Genomic DNA, 25,380 nt, shown 5'->3' on the forward strand with positions numbered 1-25,380 from the left:
ACTTGGAACTGGGAACATCAGAAGGTAAATATTGGAGAAGGGAGAGCTAATGGGACTACAGAGCAGCAATCCAAGACCCCTGTTGACCTTTGCTCACAGATGCCTACTTTGTCTGGTTCTTTTGGATGAAGAGAGAATGTGGGATTTTAGCTTTTGAAGAAGGGACATAAACTTTACAATTTGATATTCCCCCTGTATCTGAGTTCCTCTATTGCCAAGTACAAGGAAATTTCATTGAAAAAAAATCTGATCTTAAAACAGAGCTTTTTTGAAAGCACATATCTCAATATATTGAAACAATGTCTCCTCTCAAGTTATGTGCCCACTAAAAAACATAACCCAACATGCAGAAAATTAAATGTGCAGGAGAATGATTTTGTCCTCTGAAAACCAGAGCAACCTGGGGAATTGGACTATATGTTATATGAATGGACACCAGAAGTAGATTTACATTGGAGAACAATCTACCACATGCAAGGATCCTAGAGCTCTAGGTCTTAACGAAGATGAGCTATCCATGTTCAGGCCCTATGAATCTCTCCCCATCCTAAGCACTTGACATGTAGTGAAGCAGAGAGAACTCTCCAGCTTTGGAAGGAGAAGGTGACAAAGGGAACCCCTGCGTCAAAAGAGAGAATCCCATTTTTTTTTTTTTGTAATTAAAACTCCCTTGTTCATGGCAATAGGGAATCTCAGGTACAGGGGGAATATCAAATTTTACAGGCACCTCAGAAACTGGTCTAAATGGGGCAAGCTGGTAAGCGAGTGCACCATGGTAGTTCCCAGTGACATCATCAGTAGTCACATCCCTGGACAATCTCTTGTATCCAGGAGAACCCTTGACTCTTCTGTGATGTCACCATTGTTGTGGTGACACCAAAGGCCGGTAGTGTATTCCTTCAGAACCAATTGGTTTCACAGGCAAGCATGTTGTCCATGCAGCTCACGCTATTTTGGAGGGAAAATACAATACACACAGAGACCAGACTTTGGAGGAATGAGGCCGGCCTTCTGTCATCTTGGGAAGTGGGAAGAAAGAAATGGCCCTGGAGAAGGCACAATATTTCCTGCGCAAAGGTTGGGGAGCTACATTGAGGATGTGGGCTTGAGCTGGTCCTTTCAGGAATAGGGCTTATGATTTGGATCCTCAAAATTCTTCAATCGCAGACCCAGAAACAAGAATTTATGATGATTAGTTTGCTGAGAGCCAGGAATTGAGAAACCTGTACTTGCTTTGTTAAGAAATTTTAATATCATCCCAAGTGGTAAAAATATGCCCGGAGGAAGCTCTGTGAGGATAACAGAGTGTTGTTCTCAGGATAGAGTGTTGAAGCACTTCATCCTGTTAGAGTTTCCAGTAGGTTATATGAGGATGTGATGGCAAGTACAGAGTGGGATATTCCCCTGCTCATGAATCAAGGTCTCTGACACTTTGGCATTGAGCACACAAGATGAGGACTGATTCACAGTCTGAGGTTAGTGTAGTAATGTGGGAGCTCTCATCATGCATTTTAAGAAGCATGGACAGGTGTTGGCTTATGGGAGATGTTAGGTGTTAATGTTTATGGTCAAACTTTTTTATGCTAAGTAGAACAGACTACATTGTCAGATAAGAGCTGACAATGACCTCCAATTATTCTTGCATGGGAGAGCTTATGCATTTCAGGGCTAGGGGAATTGCAATAGGGAGGGAGGAATATGCTTAATGATGGTTTCTGGGAACAGGGATCTAGCTAAGGAGCCCAGCCTGAAGATAGCTTTCCTGCTCTTTCAGGGATTCTCTGTGACTCTAGATTTTCCTCTTCCTCAGACTTCTGTGTGCAACAAAGCATGGTGTCTCCATTCCGTGCCCTATTATCTCTATGAGTTTACTAGTGTTTATCAACTGTTGGAAAGGCATCACCACAAACCTCCACCATCAATAAGCAGGGGCAGAGAATGAAGAGGATGGAGAAGCTCAAAAGGGATCTCTCCAGAAGATGAAAAATGAGAGAGACGAACTCCAGGGAATCCTAGTCAATTACACTAACAAGGATTTGAACAACAGGGAGTCATTAAGCCCAGTTCTTTGCTGACTGTCTTGGGCCCTCTCTGTTAACCGCAGATTCCCTCATATCACATGAGGCTACAACACCAGGCGGTCCACATATCCAAATTCATTTTGCTGATTGGATTTTCGACACAGAACTTCAAGTTCAGATAGGAGTGATATGGGTCTTAGGCACTTTTGATTCCTCCAAAAGGAAATCAGACACTAGGTGTCAGACTCTAAACTTCTGAACTTCTAAGACTATCAGAAGCCAATTTACAACTACATAAAAAAGGCACCACTGTGGGTGTGATTGGCCAACACATTCTTGCACATTTCTGCATTTTCTTAATCTTTATTTACATTATGCTCCACCCTTAAAGTTTCCTTCTATTATCTGCAAGCTGGATAACTATCTCACTCTGGCTCTCAAAAATTCCACCCACGGACGGGAAAAGTTAATTAAGTGCTGGAGGGACATTTCTGGGGTTGTCTGGTTTTGTCTCTAAAAGACACCCAATATCCCTGGACCCCTTGGATCAGACAGAGAGAAAGCTCTTCAGAATAGCTTGGCTGCCTGGAAGCCACCGCAGGTCAACTTTTCTGCACAGTCTAGCAGGGTCACCGGTTTTATCTGGGGAAACTCAACTCTTAACTTTAGTTGGGCCACCAGCTGCCCTTTGCCCAGCACCTTCCTGGACCCTATATCCAGGCCTCTGCTCACCTGACCACATTGGGATGCTTGAATTCTCCAGGTGCCTCAGCACCGCCACCTCGCGGATTGTGGACAGCCGCATGCCCTCCTCACTTGTCTGCCTTCACACTTGCTCCAGATTCAAGAAGTGGCCACCTTTCTTCAGGTAGGGGCCTTGAACACCTTCCGTAGGCGCCTTAGCAGATCTCCGTCATGCACTCATACTGCTGATAGGCGCGGCTCAGGCTATCCTTCTCCATGCTGGCTGCAGGCTGCCGGCGGGGCACAGTGGAACCGGGGTGCGCACTCGCTGCCTTACAGGCCTCGGGGAGGTAAGGAGTTGGACTCGCGGCAGCCAGGCTAGAAGGAAGGACCTCTGGAGCAGCCTCCAAGAAACTCCGCCTAGCCACGTCACAGCTGGAGCATCACTGCAGGAGAGCTCTGATCCCTCCTCTTCCCCCTCCTCAGTGATTACAGAGTCTGCCCACAATCTCTGCACCTAGGAGGAGGAGACAGGAGGACAAGGAGAAAGTGTGATCAGACTGCCTGGGAGACTTCCACCGGGTTCCACCAGCTCCCCCCCACCCCCCTCGCCCTGGCTGTCTAATCCGGCCGGGTTTCTCAGAAAAACAAACAAACAAACAAACAAAAACAAAACAAAAGTTACTTTTCTTCCCCAGCAGGGCTCGTGCAGTCTTATCGAGGAAAAGATTGCTGGGGCACCTCGGGAATAAGCGCCGTGCAGGAAGCAGTAGGAGGAGATGGGGCATGCCTAGCAGCCTAGAGTGTGTCCAGTGCGCGAGGGAGGGGAGGAGCCGGGCGCGTCAATGTCGTGGCTCAATATTTATACCTATATCGTTGTTCTCCGCTGCCCTCTCTGACTAAGGGGTCCTAATCGTGCGGGGTACGGAGCGACCTGGGGGAATTCGGAAGTTGGAGTGAAAGCACCAGCTGTTCACCCTTTTGGGGCTGCAGAATGGAGTTGGGGCTCCTAGGACCCTGTAACCCAATGCTGTGAGTAGTGACTATGCGAGTAGGGGTGGTCAGACATCTGCTTGGAGATTGCTTCCTTTCTTTCTACTTTCAGTTTTTCTACAGGGAGACATTTGAAAGGGACTCGCTCTCACAAATGGACTTTGGGGTATGGCAAGCTTAGTGGGAGGTGAAATTCTGCCTCCAAGGGGAGGACCTCCCTGGTGGATACTCAGGGAAGACAGACCATCTGGTAGGGGAGGGCTGGGGCTAGTAGAGGTGGGAGAGTGAGGGGCCCTGGAAGGGGAGAAGTGTCGTGCCCCCACACCCACCTCCACCCCCGCACACACACTAAGATCCCAAGGGTGTAGGAAAGGCAGGTCCATCACACTTTCACCCATCCTGTCCTGAAAAAGTAACTTCAGGACTTTTCTAGCTAACTGGGACTGGTCCTTAAGTTTTCAACCCATGCACAAGCAACTGCCCTTATGATGGTGTGGGTGGGGGGCAGTAAACATAGGTCTCCCAGGTGTGAAAAGGGGCAGCGCTTGTGTTGCTACTTCTGAGAGTTACAACTCTAAAGCTATAGAGCTTCTTAGGAAATGAATATTCATTTGGGGTTCATAAGAAATCAGGAAACCCAGAGCTATCTGCCTCTCATTTCCTTGAAATACAGCATTGGTGATAACTGTAAAGCAGAAATACTGACTTTCCAGAAAAAGACTTTCCAACTACCCATGTTGAGATTTCCCAGACATGTTGAGACATGGCTTTCTTTTAAGGTAATATTAGTGTGACTACACATTTGGAGCCTTTTGGGTTTTATTTGTTTGAAATTGGAGCGTTGCTATTTTTTTTTATTATAAGTATGTTTTGCCTGCTGCAACCCTCACCTGGTACCAGAAAACAAGCAAAAAGCAAGTGAGCTAGTAACACGGGGGGCAGGACCCCACGGGCACCCAGAGGGGGGTCTAGAAATCCCACCAGGACCACATCTGTGCACCAAATGCATGCAATTCCTCCAGGAGCCAGAAGAGGGCATGGTGTTCAACCCAGAGAAGCATTAATAGGATTGTTAGATGCCCTCTGGGTCCTCTGGTGGATAAACAAATGTTCTTAATGGAAGAGCCTTCTTTCCTGTCCCTACTCTACATTTCTTCTTTGTCCTTCCAGATTGTGTGGTTTTTAATTGAGTAAGATCATCCAAAATCAAAGATAGAAGTTTATGGAGACCTATAGGTTCAGGTGCTTGAAGATGGAATGCTAATTTTCCTAGGTTACCTGGCACCCATTCAGAGCTCTTCTGGGTTCAATATAATGCCATAGAATTGTCAAGGTTGAAGCAGATCTGTCACCTCTCATGTAGGATAACACTGCAGACTAGGCATGAAATGCCTAATCGATGAAATGCAGAATTGAGAACTTCCACAGTGAGTAGAAGTGGACGAAGGAATAAAAATTTAAGGTCAGCTAACCAGTGTTGGGATGAAACTTCAAACTATCCTGCATGGATGGATCCTGAAATAGAGGTCACATGCCAATGGTGGAGAACATGTCTGTGCAAGGCTAGGAAGGGAGAGCGATGGCTGATCTTAACCACACTAGATCTCAGAGTTTATTGAGGAAGTATTTCTTCCAGTGGATGCTTCATGCTTGTGAAGGTCTCCTGGAAGAGATCTCATTGCTGAGACTGTGAGTCAGAGACTTAATGTGTGAAGGAATTAATCCCCTGGATCCCAAAACTGGTGCTGTCAAACCAGGGCTTTTAAGCAGAAGCCTGAGAAGGATTCAGGGATGTGTTAAGTTGCTCACTGTCTTTGGACACCTTCTCTTTCTAAGCTGACTGTGACACAGAAAGGGACACCTGTAAACACACAGGAAACCAATCATTATCAAGTGATAAGGCTCTTCTTGTCCATCTTTTAATTCTCTGGTGGGTCCTGAGCCTTATTTACTTGTAGGTCTTCAGTGTAGTGCTTGGCTGTTTTGGTAAATGCTATCTGTCAGGTAGCTTACCTGATATCTAGTAATGCTATTTGTGCAGGTAGATAACAGCTTGACATCAGTCTTTTTTTTTTTTAAGATTTATTTATTTATTATATGTAAGTACACTGTAGCTGTCTTCAGACACTCCAGAAGAGGGCGCCAGATCTCGTTACAGATGGTTGTTAGCCACCATGTGGTTGCTGGGATTTGAACTCTGGACCTTTGGAAGAGCAGTCGGGTGCTCTTACCCACTGAGGAATCTCACCAGCCCTTGACATCAGTCTTTAAATGACTAAACTGTCCCGAGTATGCAGAGTGGACTGAGACACTTCCTTTTCTCTTTCAGATAGATATTCCTAGTCTTGAAAGCATTCTGTCAGCCATTTTCAAGAACCAATCTTGTAGCAACCAAACTGACTATAGAGTCTCAAATTGCCACTTGCCTTGTAGCTGTTGTAACAGATGAATAAAGTTACAGGCCTGGAATGTAACTCAGGGAGCATGGACATTTATTAGGTTCAATCATAGCACGGGGAGGTCAAAGAGAAGGAAAAATTACCCCATCTCATTCAGACTTGTTGGAGACAAAAAAAAAAAACTGTGAGGATCCATGGAGGCTTTTAAAGTCTGCCACCCTCCTCATAGATCCCTCCCAGACTCCATTTATTGCCCTTAATTGAGTAGATATATTCTCTGGGGAAAGTTTTCATAATTCGGGTATAACCCAGAATATAAATACCAATACATTGATCATTAAATTCTGTATCTCTAGAGACTGGCTGATGAGATGGCTCATGGATAAAAGTAATGTGACCAGGCATAGAGACCGGAGTTCCTTCCCTGTGACCCACATCATAGGAGAGAAAAACCTCCATAAATTGTCCTCTGACTTTCATGTAGGTGGGGGTGCCAGGTCTTAGCAGCTAAAGTTTCCCACTGCTCACTTACACTGAGAACTCTCCATCTGATACACACATGTAATTATATGACTCTGTGCTCCATTTGAGAGATTCAGTACTTTTTTATTTTTCTTTTGTTGCCCAGAAGTTAGAGAAACCAAGGAGGCCAGCATCAGACCAACACCTGAAATGCAGGTTAGGGATTATGGATATAGGGAATTTGTAACTGAGGTGTGAACATCATATGTTCCAAACTGCTCTAAATGGTTTTCAATACATGTGTGGCCAACTGTAGTAGATGCTGTTGTTTCACTGCTGTTTCTTTGTTGCTATAGTTTTGTTTTATTGTCTACCTCTGATTACTTCAAAGAGACAAAAATACTGTGATGAAATTTGCACTAATCCCTGTGACCTGTTGAAGGCTCACTAGATGTCAGAGTCTGCTTTAGTGAATATGATTTGCCTGGATGATGCACAGCTGCTCTGGTTCGCCTGTACTGCCATATGCTAATATCTTCCTCTGACAAAATAGCAGTTATCAGTGAAACAGAGTGAAATGATTTACAGTGCTAGCACTCTTAGGTTTAAGCAGACACCAGTAGCAAAGTACAAAGGACCCAAAGATGGAAGCACATGCCCAGGCTTACAACAGTAGGCTTTGAAACGATTACATTGACCTGGGAGTAGACAGTGGAATGTGAGGTGCAGGCAGAGGCCTAGTACAGAGTGTCTGACAGTTTTCCAGGTAGAAGGTATTCCCACTATTAGAAGGTCTTTGGATCTGTGGTCTAGGCAGCATAAGGAGAGTGATGAAAGTCACTGTCTTGTGAATTTGCTGCTGAGACAATTGCTTTCTCTTCTGAATATACACAGTGGAGTTGGCTCAAGGTCAAGAAGAAACAGCCATTGCTGAAGTTCATTCCTCTGAAGAACATTCTCCTTTTCTTTTCAGCCCACATAGATTAATCATGTACAACCTTTTCCCATGGACACTCACGTGACAGTGATATGGTCCTACTTTCCTGTTATGTGTACCAGAAGATCACTTTACAATGGCCCAGATGATCTAGTTCAATCTTACAAGACATAACAATCTAACCTAGTATGGTGGCACTTGCGTTTAATGCCAGGAAAGGTACAGGCAGACAGAATGCTATGAAATCAATGCAGTCTAAACAGTTGGTGGAGATTATGTTTTTTATTCGGGATCAAGTCAAATAAGTTTCTGAGGTTTGGAGGTTTTAGGTTTACCAGTTAATGGGACTTTTTACTTGTAGGAGGGGATAATGCAAATATTCACAGATAAATTGTGGAACACAGACCTTCATTCAGCTCCAAGGCAAGTGCATCCAGGGGACTAGTGAATTATCTGCTTTGGGGATTCTGCCTAGCCTAACAGAAGAGTGCTAAACGTAGTTATTATAAGGAAATACTCCCACCAGTTCATATACAGTAAAATGCATAACCCACATTTCGATGGGTTTTTTGGCACCATGTATTTCCATTCATGATGTGGGTACATGGTGTCAGGAGACACAGAAGAAGGCCTCATATCCCTTGAAAATGGAGTTACTGACATCTCACAACATTGCTTGAAATCACAGCACTTGGGAGAGGAGGTCAGAATCAGGAGTTCAGGAGCATCCTTGACTATATAAGGAATTTTAAGTCGCATTTATTACTCTAAGAACTTCATTGAGTTTCCATCTGTTGCTATGTATTGTAATGCTAAATTCTGTTCCTAGGAAGGTCTGGAACTAGGAGAGAATTCTCCTATCAAAAGACATATGTGAATTTTTAGTTATCTGGTTGTGGGTGGAGAACTGAAAGATAAGAGGAGAAATTAGAAGAAAAGAGAAAAGGTACCATGGAGGAGAGGTACCCTGTGTGCATACGGAGGAGAAACAGCAAGTATTTGGGGTGCAGCACTGGGGAGGTAGCCAGGTGAGCTGGTGGAAAAGCAGATTAGGGGTGACCAAACTCATAGTAATTGTCTCTGTTTTTGTTTTTTTAACACGGGGTTTCTCTGAATATCCCTGGCTGTCCTGGAACTCACTTTGTAGATCAGGCTGGCCTCAAACTCAGAAATCCTGCCTCTGCCTTGCAAGTGCTGGGAGTAAAAGTGTGCACCACCACCTCACAGTAATTGTCAGAGTCAAATGATGTAAGCATAGTCTGAGTCATTTGTTTGGAAGCAAGTCCAGATGAGCTTAAATTGTTTCTACTGAAACTTTGTATCAAAAAAGAAGGTGATAGGGAAGGAGTAGAGCATTGCCTGGAGGGGATGGGAGAGAAGACCATGAAGAAAATGATCAAAGACATACTTGAACAGAAAGTCTCCAAGAGCCGGTGGGTGTGCATTTTTTCATTGAATTATTTATTTATTTCCATCTGATCACAGCCCCTCCCTCTCTTCCCAGTCAGACTCAATGTCCCACTCCTCCCCCCCCCCAATTCCCTATTGCCTTCTCCCCAAAGAAAACGATCTGCTTTTTTTCCCCAATACCAACCCACACTGGCACATCAAGTTGTATCAGGAATAAGTGCATCCTCTCTCACTGAGCACAGACAGGGCAGCCCAGCTAGGGAAAAGAGATCTAAAGGCAGGTAACAGAGTCTAAATCCGAGGCAGCACCCATTCCAGTTGTTAGTCACCCTCATGAAGACCAAGCTGCATATCTGTTTCATTTATGAAAGGGTCCTAGTTCAAACGCCTACGTGGTGTTGGCTCATGGTTCAGTCTCTGTGAACCCCTAAGGGTTCATATTAGTTGACTCTGTAGGTCCTCTTGTGGCTTCCTAAACCTTCTGGCTACTACAACCCTCCATCAACACTTCCACAAGACTCTCTGACCACAGCCTAATGTTTGCCTGTGGGTCTCTGCATTTTTACATTTAAAGGGTGATGGAAATAGCAAGCAACTAGAGGGACTGCCCACAACAGGTCAAAATGGAAACCTCTCAGCAGCCTGCAGCAGCTACTTGTAAAAAAGGATGGTGTCTGTGGTCTTGAGAAGCAGGAGACACATTCCTCCTGGGTACCTGCAATTTGAAATAAGGGACTGCCTGATGTAGGCTGTGATAGAAACATCTCAATAGCCTGTGGAAGGTCTTCATACTAAAATGTAATTCCGCTTTATCTTAACCTTAGTCCTATACAATCACTGTATAGAATTCATAACTGCTTTTCAGCTGGCCTAGATGCATATAATTATTCTATTATGTCTGAATTTCCTGTTTCTTTTTTCTTCTTCTCTAGTGTAGTCTGTGAAACTCGATATTTCTTGATGTAATGATTCTTAAACTATAAAAAAAATGAGATATAAGCGCTCAGTACAGCACACATCAAAATGTCCCAGGCCTATGCTGTGTGTTCTCATCTTGGAAACAATGTAATAATAACTGTGTAATGGTAGTTCTAGATTAATGCATAACTTTCAAAGACAGTTTGAAGAAATTATTAGAAAATGAAATAGAGACAACATTTGGACCAGAGAAATGTAAAAGTTATGAAATGAGTTTCACACAACATTTGAGAGTAGTCCTGAATAGTAAAGTATAGAATATGGCATATGCTGTATGCCAGTCAAACTAAGTCAAAACTCTGGGACTCTTACAAGGGTTATTGTGTGCAATGTACAGAATCAGAAAGCTAGGAGAAGTACTCAGTTAAGGGTTAAGTACCTCTGACCCATTCAGTGCATTGGTAGAGGATTTCCCATGAGAGCCCTACCCTGCAAAGCAGAGGTTGGATCTCCAGTACACACCAGCTACTCAAATGGATACCATGTTTCCTATTGTAAAGAAATGGAGGACTCCATTCAGGCACCATCTGGGAAGGCTCATTCTCATTTTCCAAGCCACTGCAATTGCAGGATTTTAACTTGGTACCAGCTTCATTGTCTTATGCAAGTATTCTCTGCATTGCCCACTTTCCCTTGGTAGTGTCAGTGATGGGCTCTGCACTATGATTTGTCCCTGATACCTGGTGTTGCTGCTCCCAAAACCTGCTTCTCTTATCACAAGAGAAACTTCAAATCACATTCTAAACTGCTTTGTCTCTGAAAGGATATGGGTGCTTCTACTTTTTTACAACAAAATAAACATATCTCAAGAAACACTTTCTAAAAAAAAAAAAAGAAACACTTTCTATAGGTATGATCCATTCCACTAATATAGCACAGAAAGAAGGACAAAAGTACATCTCAGGGGATGGATAGATAGCTCTTCATTTGAGAATATGTTTCTCAAAAAACCCACATGGCATCTAACAGTCCTTTGTCATTTTAGTTCCAGGTGAAACCCAATAACTTCTTCTGGCCTTTTTGAATGGCATGCAAGATTTGCACAGACCTACAGAAGGCAAATCATGCATAAATATAAAATATTCCAAATAACAAACAGAATAACCACGGGGGGGTGTGTGAAGAAGGAGAAAACTCATAGAGCATATGGGCCTGGATTTTGTCTCAGCTTTTAAAAACATCTGTATATTGAATACTGAACTACACACTGTGTTTGTGTGAAAACCGCAAAAAGGAACGAAATGTATTGTCAAGCACAAAATTCACTCTCATAAAAAAGAAAAACAACAAAATAACCAAAAAATGATAAATCCCTACTCGAAAGGTCCTAAAATTGAATATGTCTAGTAGTAGTTACGACTGATAGAACATTTGAAGGAAAGCAGAAGCATACAGGTCTGTGTTTTCTGAAAGCTTTTATATTCCCTTAGAATATGTTTTTATTTCCTGAAAGACATTTCAGAAATACTGATATATTTCCCATTAGTTTGTTCAACACTATCATCCACAGTATTTTAGCAGCAGCTAAATATTTGACATGCAAGGATACAGCATGGATAATTTTTCCATCTTGAAGTTGGAATTCACAGAGTTGGACACACTAGACACACTGAATGTACAATCTATTCCTTTTGTAGCTCAATCTGGCTGGGAAGTCATTATGGAACCCAAGCCCCTTAAGTATATCCATCTGTGTCTGATAGGTGTGAGATTTCAGTAGGATGATACCACATCTGAATAAAGAAGTTTCTTAAGAGTGAAGAGTTGGAGATCACTGTTTTATTCTTAGAATATATCCAATTTACTCAATAGAAACTAAAAGTGGGCAGTCAATATGTACAGTGTATAGCCTTATCAAAATATTAAATCAATTACAAAACAAAACAACAGCAAAGAAACAAACAAAAAAACTTCTAATGAAACAAAAGAAAACCAAATAACAAAATTAATCAAAGCTCAAAACAAAATCTAAAAACAAGAATTGTGCTAAAGAGCCTTCTTTGGCTGTTATTTTGCAGCACAGACTTACAGCCCATGGCTGTCCTTGGCAACACAGATGAAAATAAGTTACTTCTGGTAACAATCTTTACAAGAGAAAATTAAGTAGGTCTCCTTTTTTGGAATATGGGTTTGAAGAATAAGGACACCCAACACTAAGCAGAAAACATGTTACAGATTTGGGCTCAAAGTCTTTGCGATTTTGTAGAATGATTTTGTAATTTTCCTTGATGACCTATCAGGACAAGAAAAATTTACACTCTCAGAATCTTCCTTTTTTCCCAGCAGCTCTTGATGTGTCTCAGCACATGTCTGAATCCCTCTACATGCTCACTCTTGCTGAGCCAGAACCCAGATGAAATTAATAGCTATTCATTGCAAGGAAACAAAAGTAAAGGAAGAAAATGCAACAGATGATAGCCATGATTACTGGGGATGAGATGAAATATTTGTTTTGCACACGCAGAGATGCCCCTATAGAAGTTATCTTCAAAGGATACCTTGTTCTGGTCTGTTCCATGTTCCAGTTTCTGTTGGAGTATTTCACACCAAGTGTAGGAAGAAACAACGGCCTGATTACGATTTGTCAATTCAGCTCTCCATCCCACACTACATCTATTAAGCTGGATAATATATTATGACCTATCGTTGGCTGAGGTCATTCCCTGCATCCCCATCATTGGCTGATGTCATTCCCTGCATCCCCATCATTGGCCGAGGTCATTCCCTGCATCCCCAAGTGTCATAGAGCACCTAGGCTTGGAATTATTTCTCAGCTTTTAAAAACTGCTAGAAACTGAGCTGTGAACTACACATTGTACTGGAGTTTAAAAGAAAAACACTATATTACTCCAATAGTCCAGGTATAATATATTGAAAACTAACATTGTAGGAATGCCCAAATCTGAGTTCAAGAGAGATGTGAACAACCTAGAAAATCATGTGGATGCCATATGGGGAACCTGCCTAGAATTGATTCGAAGATTATGATTATTTCTCTAGTGCAGGATCCTGACAGGGTACCACTCATCAACCCCTATATCTGGAAATAACCAGAGAAAACATATCACATGAAATCTACAGGCACTGCATGGGTCCTATAATCATCAAGAATGTGTTAACTGAAAATATTTCTAACACTAGGAACTGAATTTTAAAAGTGATGGTCATGAAGGAACATAGCAACACACCTGTACATCTGAGACTGTTGTAGAGCACTCTGTCAAATATGCAAATTATTTGTGTTCACACAACACAAGCACAGTATACCTCAGTAACTTGTTTAGTGTTGTTTCCTAGGTAATGCTATTATAAAAATCTCCCAGGATATTTTGGAGTCATAAAAAACAAATCTTGAATGGGATAGTTACAAAATGAGCAAAGCATATAGACAGCTCAGTCAGTGATAAGCTTTCCGCTCATAAACACAGACTCAGAATCAGGGTTCTTGGCATAGTATCCAATCTGTCTTAGCAAGTTCCAAAAGGTAGGTAGAGTAGGCTTGTCTGCCAGCAAAGGATCACATGGTGGTAGTGGACTAGCCTCTCCTTCACTGTTTCAGTCTTTTCCCAAAGAAAATAGTTCCTTCCATTAGAGGCTCCCTTTGTCATTGCCTAACTGACTAGGTGTCCAAAGGTATGATCCCAGAAAAATAGGAAGTCACTATAAATAGGATCCAATGGAACAATTTTCTCCCAATAATGTGACTGTGTCAGGGATATTTTGAGTAAGATGCGGCTAAATAGTTGAAGGGCAAATACTTGCATGGATTATCTAACACTGAGTAATAGTTCATGAAAGGGCTGCATCACATAGTACAATTTCACTCTTTATCTGATGGACATCAGGATATCATCTTCTTCTGGACTACTCTGAGGACCATTACAGACCTCATGTGCCCTAGAGACTCTCTGGATATCGACTCCTTGTTCTGCAATCAGTGGGTCAAAGGGGACTTCTTTTCTACTTTCTGATCCCCACTTCTCAAACACCTACCTGATTTTATACTACCCGACCTGTCTGAATGTCCTCATTTCTCCCAACCCCCATTGAGGCTGATTTTAACACTGAGAAAATGAGTTGAATAACAGCAATTGCAGAATGCTACACAGATAACATAGTGTGAGTTCTTTAGATTATCATGACCCTCAAGGGGCTCCTGAAACACCCCTGTTTTGCACCACAGCTATAGGAATTCTGCTCGATGCATGTACAGCCACATGCAACTCAATCTCTCAATGATTAGAATCCAAGACATATGATAAGGCAACGTTTTACTGAGTATAGGTAGCTGGATAGGCAATGGTAGCAGGCAATGATGAAAAGAATCTGGAATGCTGAGAATACACAGTGAGCCACCTGATATTCCAGTGGCCCTTCATAATTCTTCCAGAGCATAAAAGGGACATAACACATGGATGTTATACACCAACGTCCTCCTCAACACTATGTACCATATTCTGATGATTTTCTCCAAAGGATTTCAATGAGGATCAGTACTATTGCCACTAGCCAGTTGAGAGCCTGACTTTACATGAGTTTTTGTGTCCTTTTTTTTTTTTCTGGGAAGCTAGGTAGAGTTGCACACTAATTTGACTGCCGTATTTGATTTTTTATGCGTGCAGTCTGTAATCTCAGGGGCTTTTCATCATGCTTGGCCTCTAGAACAGACATGGTTACATGTCTACACAAACACACACAGAAACATATATACACACACAAACACAGTTGTATATTCAAGCATCCATACCACAAACACTTGCAAAGGCATTTTGCCTTACACAAACACACAACTTAGAATAAACACACTGAGTCATAGCTGGTACACAAACACACACACACACACACACACACACACAGACACACCAACACACACACCACATACCACACAAAGACTGACACAAACACACATACAACAATGAAATTCTTGCTCTTATCTAGCATATTTTCTATTGTATGAGCATGTAGTGGGACCTATGATGTGCACAAGGCTCTTAGACTTAAGGGGGCTTTGCAGCCTTGACCTGTACTTATCTCCTCCTCAGGAATATTTTATATGCAAATACTTGCTGTCCTACAAGGAAATTACAAGCTCTACACGGATATCCTGAACAACACAGCACTAAATTGCCAAGAAAGAGCTTTCTACCTATAGCCTCCACTAAGCCCGTTTTGACTCATCAAGGCCCTCTCACTAAACCTATACTGAGTCCTTTTTAGCATCAGACATTGTGTGAAATCAGGGATCGATATATTGAAACAGTGTCTCCTCCCAAGGCAGTGGCAGTCTAAAACATATAATAAAACTTGTGTAAGAGTAAAGGTGTAAAAGTAGGTTTTTGGCCTCTGGGAAACAGAGACACCTGGATAAATCGACTGTTTGTTCCATGAATGGACCCCAGAAGTAGATTTATATTGGAGAAGAATCTCCCTCATAAAAGGATCCTAACAAAGATGAGCGACCCATGCCATGGCACTAACAAACTCTCCCCATTCAAAGCACTGGACTTGTAGTGAAGCAGAGAGAAATCTCTAGCTTTGGAAGGAGAATTTGCCAAGAGGTATCCCAAGGGGCAAAAGAGAAACTCCAGGAAAGGGCACCTCAGAAACTGGTCAAGATGGGGCAAGCTGGTAAGCCCCTAGGCCATGGAATTTCCCAGTGACATCATCAGTAGTCACTTCCCAGACAATCTCTTGTATCCAAGAGAACCCTAGAATCTTCTGTGATGTCACCAGTGTTGTGGTAACCAGAGAAGCTTGTGGGGTATTCCTTCAGATCCGTATGGGTTCCCAAGGAGGCATGTTGTCCATGCTCCTCGGGGTATTTCAGAGAGAGAATAGAATACACACCGACACCAGACCAAGGCAGAAAGAGTCTGGCCGCCCGTCATGGTGGGAAAGGGCAAGAAACAACTGGTCATGGAGATGGCACAGTGAGTCCTGGGCAAGGTTTGGGGAGCTGCTGAGAGGTTGTGGGCTTCAGCTGGTCCTTCCAGGAATAGGGATTATGATCTGGATCCTTCAGATTCTTCAATGGTAGAACCAGAGTCAAGAGTGTCTGATGATTAGTTTAACAGACAGCCTGGTATTGAAAAGCCTGCAGTTTCTTTGCTGAGAGATCTTAATTTCCTCCTGAATGGAAAATTATGCAGAGCAAGCTCTGTGAGAATAGAAAAGTGTTGTTCTCAGGATAGAGTGTTCATGTACTTCATCTTAATATAGTTTCCTCTAGGCTACATGAGCTTGTGATGCCAAGAACAGAGAGGGCTATTCCCCTGCCTATGAATCAAGGTCTCAGACACTTTGGTATGAAACACACGTGATGTGGACTGATTCATAGTCTGGGGTTCCTGTAGTAGTGTATGAGCTCTCATCATGCATTTGAAGAAGACTAGAAAAATGTTGGCTAGTATGCTAAGAGGTACAGACTTTGTTGTCAGATATGAGCTGACAATGCCATCAATGAGCAGGAGAAGAGATGCGAGAGGTTGGAGAAGCTCAAAAGAGAGCTCCAGAACATAAAAAATGCCAGAGAAGAACTTCAGGGAATCTTGGCCAATTACACTAACAAGGATTTAAATGACAGGTAGTCTTTATGCCCAGTTCTCTGATGACTATCTTGGGCCATCCCTGTTAAGCCCAGATTCCCTCATACCACAGTGGGCTACAACTCCAGGCTGTCTGCATATACAAATGCCATCCACTTATTCTTGCCTGGGGCAGCTTATGCATTTCAGGGCTAGGGCGATTACAATAGGAAGTCAGGCATATGTTTAGTGATGGTGGTTGTGAACAGGGACCTAGCTGAGGAGCCCAGCTTGAAGAAACCTATGATGCACTATCAGGGATTCTCGGTGTCTCTAGATGTTCCTCTTCCTCAGGCTTCTGTGTGGGACAAAGTATGGTTTCCCTTTCCCTGCCCTATTATCTCTACAAGGTTACTAGTGTTTTTCTACCTACAGGCTCTGTTGGGGAGGCATCACCCCAAACCCCCACCATCAATGAGCAGGAGAAGAGACTCGAGAGGTTGGAGAAGCTCAAAAGAGAGCTCCAGAACATAAAAAATGCCAGAGAAGAACTTCAGGGAATCTTGGCCAATTATACTAACAAGGATTTAAATGACAGGTAGTCTTTATGCCCAGTTCTCTGATGATTATCTTGGGCCATCCCTGTTAAGCCCAGATTCACTCATACCACAGTGGACTACAACTCCAGGCTGTCTGCATATACAAATTAATTTTGCTGATTGGACTGTCGACACAGAACTTCAAGTTCAGATAGGAGTGAGATGGGGTCACAGGCACTTTTCATTCCTCCAAAAGTAATTCAGAGGCTGTGGCATGAATCACAGTCTGGGGATGAAGGTAGTAATGTGTGAGCTCTCATCCTGTCATTTAAGAAGCTTACACAGGTGTTGGTTTGTGGGAGTTGCTAGGTAATGTTTGTTTATAGCCAATGCTTTCCATAACTGACCAGGCTATAATTTGGATCCAATTGGTCCTGTCAACAGCTGGAGCGGGCTGTCCCACATATTGTCTCTCAGTATGACTGGATTGGCTGCAGTTCATCACTGCTTTTCTCAAATTTTGTTCATTATACTCTCAGATAAAGCCAAATCATTTTAATTATTTTGCATTCTGATTGTGTTGTGTGTCTTGTGTGTGTGTGTCTTGTGTCTTGCGTCTGTCTGTGTGTGAGTGTGTGTGTGTGTGTGTGTTTGTGTAAAAGAGATAGAGAGAGACAGAGAGAGATACTGACAGAGAGACAGAGACTGAGAGAGATACTGTTTGCATGTGAGCTTGTGTGTGCCTATGTGGATGTGTGTGTTCCTGTGTGTATGTGTTCCTGTGTGTGTGTGTTCCTGTGAGTGCAGCTTAAGATCTAGAGAGTCTGTGTCATGTGATATATCATTGAGTTTTGCAAGACTCCATTTCCAGGCAATAACAGTGAGGAAGCCAGGGAGGTTCATTCTGAGTAGCAGAGGACTTGACCTCTGTGCTCACCGTGAATGCACATTGGAATCTCCTGGTGTGTTATAAAGGCTTTTCCCTGTAGATATGATTATGTCCTTTGGGAATTTTTGTAGCAATAGAACCAAGGATTAGGAATTCCTTGTCTAAAACCAGGAGGAGAATCATACAGATTTAGCGTGGACCCAGGCCTTTGACACAGATTCCTGGAAAGTTCTGGGAGAGTCAGTCTATTCTTTCAAACCCCTTCAGGGAGCTGAAGCAGATCAGCACCCTGCCTTTTCTTCCCTGGGCTTACTGGCCCAAGGTGAAGAGCAATAATTTTAATAAGCACCAAGTGGAAAAGGTAATAAGGAGCTAGGTCCAGTGGCATATATGGGGTAGGGTAGTGCATGATTCAGCTTGAATTGAAATGATCCTTGTATCCTTAGTTCATGGGACAATTTGTTGCTTGGGCCATGCCCTCCCACAGGATCAACTTTGAGACATATATGCTTGAGATGCAACATGACCAGGTGATGACTGACCTGAAGAGAATGCCCCAGGACATCAGTGAGGCCTTGTCCAAGTGCAAGGAGTTGACTAAAGAAAATCAGTTCTACTAGTGAGTGACTAACAGGGTCATGACCCAAGAAATAGGCCCAGGATATGTCTGACAATCCTTGTCTTTGAACTAACATGGGGCTCAGGTTCTATACTCTTAGTCTCTAAAGAGGAAGCCTGCCTCCTTCAAATGAGGCACTAAGATTTTAACATCTTAGAGTCATTTTGACCAAGTGTGAAGAGTCTGGGAGCCCCTCAAGTCACTGTCCTTTCCAACACAGTATCCTCAAGATTGAAAGGTTTCTACCATGATGGAGATATCAATCAACCTTGGACCTCTTGAGCTCTGAAAGTAGATTCATAGATGGGGTTTCCAGGAGAAACATAGAAAGATAGTGTGATGCTTGGGTCTCTTCACTCCTAGAGAATTTTTCCCTATACCTACAGGTGGTTTTTTAATACCACAGACTCATAAGCACATATAGACACCATGTTCTTTTCTGAGAGATACATGAGTCCCTGTTGGTGTCAGGGTTTTCAAAAGTATCTTGGGTCTTCTGGAAAGTGGCAGTCCTCTGGATTTGATCTCCCTTTATGGCCAATCTGGATACTTGTCTGGGGCTGTCTGGGGATCAGGGCCCATGAAGAAGGAATGGTGCTTGGAGGAATGGGAGGAAGATGGATGGATGCTGCCTGTAATCACCATGTTTTGTTTGTGTCTCAGCTTCAGGAACTGCCACCTCCTGATTGAATCTAAGCTCATCCAGCACAAAGTCAGGATGTTGAGGAGTGAGAACAGACAGCTGGTATGGGATCAGACTGCATTGGAAGAATGCAACATAGCAACAAAAATACTATGTAAAGAAGGCAGCCAGAAGATCAAAGACCACTATACTAAGCAGCAGCAGGTAGGATGAATGAAGCATCATGGGCAGAATGCCCTAATGTGTAATCATAAAGACAGTCAAGCCTGATGGTATTTATGGTATTAAAAAACCACCTGTAGGTATGTAACCATCCTGCACCTTATCCAGGCTCTCTCCTATGTCTCATCCAGTTTTACACTTCTGTGATCATTTCCAAGACTTTCTGTGGAGTTACCCTCTTTTGGAGAAATTGGATTTCTGCCATGCCCTCTCCTCCCCATCCCAGTTGGCCACCTCTAGCTTGCCACTCTAGGCAGAGGAGATCCTGGACCCCTGACAGAAACCCCTAGAGGCTCTATGGTATGGAGAGGTGACTCAGGATGCCATTTCCTGAATTATCTAGGAACCAGGCCCTCTGTTTTGCTCTATGGCAACTCATCCAGAGGGGTCTGGGCCTATCCTCTCCTAGGACAGAAGGGCAGGTTCCAATTTTATTGTGTATGTGTACGTGTGTATGGGTGTGCCTGTATGTCATGGCTTGGCTGAAAAGATGCAGTGTCCTTTCGATGTCTCCAAGATGAAGTACTAGTACAGGATGGCAGTATCTAAGGAGCCATACACATAGCAGGGCTATTGGTTTTTGGTTTTGCTTTTGTTTTATCCTTCATGAGTATCCACTTTAGAGTTCAATGCTTACCCTTGGGAAGATTTGCATGAAGCACACTCTTGCTGATTACAGTATCTTTTCAGTGTGCATGGATTTCCTGTGAGATGGTTTCTCTGGGGATTCCCAGATATAGGGGTTCACAAGGAGAGCCAAGGAAGGAATCTTCACTCCAGAAATAATAAGAGCCTTCACTTCAAAATTTGCTAGGCTCCTTAGAAGGCCTCTGTTCAATGTTAAATTCAGACACTGATACACACTTATTTTTCAATATAAACATTTAGACTATTGGAGAAATCTGGTGTTTTACTTTAACTCCAGCACAGTGTGTAGTTCACAATTCAGTGTCAAGCAATTTTTTACATTTGAGAAAAACATCCAGGCCCAGGTTCTCTCTGCCCCTTCTCCTATGGGGATACAGGAAAGATCTCAAATGAAAGGTCATACTAGATTATCCTGATGAGTAAAGCTGGTGTTTCTTGGATCGCTGACATGACAAGATCTCACCAGGCTTTTTTCTCTTCCTCCCATAGGTCTGAAATATTCTGCAGAAGCTCAAACAGATCAGAGACCAGGTCAAGATCTTGCTCCGACACAACTGTTCACCAGGAGCACTGGATGTACAAAGCAAATTAACCACATCTAATCCTTGTAACCATGGCAATCTTGGGCTGCATTTTCTTCTTTTTTAGTTTGCTATGGGTAATGAGGCCTTTATTTTTTCTAGCCTCTCATCCAGCAAAACTGCCTGTTTGGAAGGCTTCAGAGAAGTACTGAGATACATCAAGATCTGCTGGGCATCCAGCAGGACTCTGACAATGCCAATTTTGGCAGGTCCTGTTGGGTCATCAAGATATAATTCATAGTGGTCAGTCAAGTGAATTTGAAAAACTTTGAGGTATCATCTGTAACATCTCTCATGTTAGCCTTGAAGGACTAGTCCATGAGCAGAACACCCACCCCAATGAGGCATGCCTATATTCATCTTCAACAGATTATTACCATCAGTGACTGCCTTTGCACTATTTCACCAAGGCCAGCAATAGGCTGTGGGTCTGTGCTGAACATCTGCAGCAAGAGAATGATGTTTAGCTTAATTATTTTGTTTGGTTTTTGGTTAGAGTTTTGATTTCTTTGGGTCTTTGGTTTTCCTGTGTTTTCATTTGAAGTTTCATTATATATTCATTATCTTTTTGTTAATGTAATTAATTTGCATTTTGCTAAGTCTATATCTTGTATAAACTGACTCCCCACTTTAAGAATTTATTGAATAAAATTAGTGTATTGTTATGGATAAAACATCATCTCTAATTATTTCTATTATAAGGATATTCTGCATTTATGTGTGGTTCATACATAGTCCTGTAACACTAGAAGTTTTAGGCAGGAATGGGACTCTTCAAGTATTATGTTGTTTAGGCTTCATAAGTAGTGCCCAGCCAGACGGATCTCCACATAAAATTGAGCTTTTGATGTGGATAATGTATCAAACTATGTGGATCCCGAGGTCAGGATGGAAAAACTATCCATGCTCTATCTCTATAGTAAAAAATTTAGCTACAGTCATAATGTACTCTCTTGGATGACCACGTCAGACAAACAAATTAGAAACACAACAGTATTTCTCTAATACATCTCAGGAAACAAAAATATTCACATTGAGTAATTAAAATCTTCTGAATTATAAATGAAGTGATTGGGATTAAAATGACCTTCAAAGTTCATTTCATAATTGAATGTTTGATACCTACTTCATCGAACTGTTTTACAAAGGACTAGTAGATATGGACTTGCTGGAGGAGTTGTGACAATGGAGGTTGGTATTGAGGTTTCAAAAGCTCATGCCAATCCCTGCCTCTGTCTTTGTCCCTGTCTTTGTCACTATCTCTCCGTCTCTATTGATCTCACTATGTTTCTCTCTCTTTTTCTCTATAACTCAGTCTATAATGTCTCTGTCTCTGCCTAAGTCTTTCTGTTTGTCTGTCAATCTGTATCTATCTATCTCTTTCCTCTGCCTCCTCTATATGTATCAGATGCAAGTTCATCTACTCCTCTATTTTTATGATGCCTGTATGCATGCATGCCTGCCTACCTCCACGTTCCCCAACTTGACAATCCTGGATCACACTTTTATATTGTAGGTCAACCCCAATTGAATATATTTTTTATACGTTATCCTGGTCAAGATGTGTCCTAGCAATAAAACAGTGAATAAGAAAGCAAAAGAAACTCTTAATCAATGCAAAGATCAGCTACAAGATGGGAGAGGATCTTTACTAAGTGTACATATGACAGAGAGTTCATTTCTAGACAATCGGATGGTGTTTAAAACCAAACACCAGGAAACCTGCCTGTTAAATATTAAAACATTATAAATTTAAACATTTCAAAATGTTCTATGGCTGTACATGGTAGTGCACACCTGTAATCCCAGCAGTCAGAAGGCAGAGGCAAGAAGAACTGCATGAGCCTCTGGACAGCCTGGTCTATGTACTAGATTCTGGGACAGCAGGAGTAACTAGAGAGTCCCAGTCTCAAACACACTCCCTTCTGATGTTCTGTCGAACTGAACAGAATCTTCAAGGAAGAGAAAGAAATGGATCATAGATATGTATTTACATATTTAATATCCTTCCTCATAGGAAAATGCAAATTAAAATAGTTTTAACCTTGTATCTTACTGCAGTCAGAATGGCTATTACCAATAGACTAAGGACCACAACTGTTGGCATGAGTGTGGGGTAAGAGAACATATATTCACCTGTACAGTCATTATGAAAAACAGGAGAAATGTTCTGGAAAACATTACTAGAGATAGATCTTCTATATGAACCAGCTGTACTATTTGTGGTGGTGTGAATGAGAAGAACCCTTATAGGCTCATTGATTTGAATACTTGGTTAACAGGGTATAGCACTATTTGATCAAATTTGGAGCTGTGGCCTTCTGTGGGGGTGGGCTTTAAAGTTTCAAAAGTCCAGCTCAGGGCCAGTATCCCTGCTTCCTGCAGATCCAGATCCAGAACTCTCAGCTACTTCTCCAACACCATGTCTGCCTGTGCATGATTCTGTCAAGACTAAAATGTACTAAAATTCTGAAATGGTAAGCAGACCCCCATTTACATGCTCTCCTTAAAAGGACCTATCATGGTCCTGTTGTCCCTTTCTAGCAAGTGAACACAGACTCAGACACTATTCCAGGGCATATAGCCAAAGGCATTATCCTAAGACAGAGACCTGGGTGTGCTCATGTTCCTTACTGATTTATTCACAATAGGCAGGACATCAAAACAACCCAGACGTAAATATAACTGATGCAAGGATAATGAATATATGGTTCATATACACAATGGTAATGAACTGTGACAATATAAATGAAATTTACAGGTTAATGGATGGAGACATGAATAATCTTTCTGAGTGATATAACCCAGACCCAAAAAGACAAATACCACATGATGTGTCTTATGTGGATGGTAACTTTGAATGTATAGAGATGTGTATTTCAACTGCAGTATCCATAGAAAGTAATGCACTAGTGTTGGGTTATAGGAGGATATTGAAAGAAAATAATAGAACACATAATTTGTGAAGGAGAAAAAAGGAAAACAGTAGGACAGAGTGAGGTAAGTATCTTGGGAGATTGCAGAGGAGTGTGGTGGCTTGAATATGCTTGATCATGGGAGTGGTACCTTTAGGAGTTGTGGCCTTGTTAGAAACAGTGTGTCAGTGTGGAGGGTGGGCTTTGAGACCCTCCTACTAAACACCAGTTAGACAGTCTTCTTGGTGCCTTAGGAATAAGATATAGAGCTCTTAGCTTCTTCTCCAAAGTAATGTCCGTCTAGATGCTGCCATGCTTCCTGCCTTGAAATCAATGGACTGAGCCTCTGAACCTATAAGCCAGTCCCAATGAAAAGTGGCCTTGGTCCTGGTGTCTCCTCACATCAATAAAACTCAAAGACCTGGGACAGTAAACCACCATGTCAGGAATTTGGTAAGGTTGAGTGGGTTGGAAGTCCCAGACCCACAGTAGATGGCAAAAGTGTCACCTGCTTCCTACCAGGCCTCTTTCATGGGACCAAAATCTCTACATAGGTACATGGCCTGTGGTCATTTAGAACAGAATAAGGTTCCCCATACTAATGAGGTACCTAGAAGATGGTAGGGTTTAGTCAATAAGCTTCCCTTCCTGGACATTGCTTCCTCAGAAGGTACTTACCTTCTAGTCTAACCTCAAGACGTGTTATGCTTTCATTTCCATGAAAAACAATCAATAAACAGTTTAGAACCAAGGACTGTCTCTCTCATCAAACCAACTGTGGGTTATATGGAGAAAAAGCCTTTGCCTACAGAGCCATGCCATCTAAGTCTCCAACAGAAGGACCCTCAATACTCCTGGACTAGCCACCTCTGAGCTAACCCAGAATTCCCCATTCCCTGTTTTCAGGGCTAGTTCTCAGCCTGCTGGCCTCCTACATGCTCAGCTCCTCTGTGACTTCTAGCAGTACCTGCATGTCCAAGATTCTGAGAAGCCCTTGGCCTGGTCTCCTTGCAGGCCAGCAGGCTCTAACCTGCTATAAACTCCCTGCAACCCAGCACTGTCTGGATGTCCAGGATTTCCTGGGTCACTGACCCCAGACTCCTTAACATAGGCCCATGGAATTCAGAACCTCCATTCTCTACTCTTGTCTGTGGTTTTCATTGTCAAATGGACTCCAAGGTGTCAGGGAACCCCAGCTTCCACCTCCCATGCCCAAGGCTACATTCTTCCACCCCCTAAGTAGTGTAATTGCATTTCAATCCAGGTCAATACCAGACAGTGGGCTTAGGATACATACAATCTACCATGACTGCATTTGGTCTGCCCAGTGGGTTTCCCACACCTGTGCTGCAGATCAGAAAGCAAAACAACACTAAGACAAGGAAGTAGTATGGAGGTGGGATAACTGACTGCAGACTTTTGAAAGGCCACCTGTAAGCCTACAATTTAAGAAGCTTTATAATACACAAACCCATATAAAGGAGGTTTAAATGAAAATACCCTATTATGCTCTGACAATTCCTCCCCTGAACATAATATACTACCCAATGAAAAGCCCAGGGCCAGGTTTGCCTTATCTTGTTTGGAGTTGCTCATCACTGAGTTTCATACACACTACCCAATCATTAAAGACTGCGTCCATTGCTCTTCCTTCCTTTCTGGAAGTCAATGGTCAGACCACATTGCTGAAGAAGATGGTATCTGGCACAGCCATCAATTCAGGCATCTATCTCATTATTTTCTGTGTGTTGAGAACATATCTATTACTCTTTAGCAGTTACTTGGAGATATTTGGCCCATTGCAACCCACCAAATGTCTATAGAACATGTCTATAATCCCTTGGTAGCTGAGATTGCAAATCCCAGTCCATCATCACCCTCCTAAAATCTGGCAATTGATATTCTAATTTCAGCTT

General features: G+C 42.5%; 1 protein-coding gene and 1 pseudogene across 1 annotated transcript; one reads left to right on the top strand and one right to left on the bottom strand.

Moving 5' to 3' along the window:
- The first annotated feature begins 927 nt into the window (after nt 1–927).
- On the top strand, nt 928–20,570 carry LOC110288785 (disks large homolog 5-like). Its single transcript, XM_085828570.1, has 6 exons — nt 928–1,026; nt 15,658–15,814; nt 16,844–17,006; nt 18,324–18,455; nt 19,119–19,302; nt 20,458–20,570. The coding sequence occupies exons 1-6, from the start codon at nt 928–930 to the stop codon at nt 20,461–20,463; spliced, it is 741 nt and encodes a 246-aa protein (XP_085684696.1). The 3' UTR covers nt 20,464–20,570.
- Nucleotides 2,126–4,434, bottom strand: LOC147001770 (uncharacterized; annotated as a pseudogene).
- Nucleotides 20,571–25,380: the final 4,810 nt, after the last annotated feature.

The sequence above is a fragment of the Mus caroli genome, unplaced genomic scaffold (genome assembly GCF_978045245.1).
Source record: "Mus caroli unplaced genomic scaffold, Mus_caroli_1 scaffold_12, whole genome shotgun sequence".
In the NCBI taxonomy this organism is placed as follows: Eukaryota; Metazoa; Chordata; class Mammalia; order Rodentia; family Muridae; genus Mus; species Mus caroli.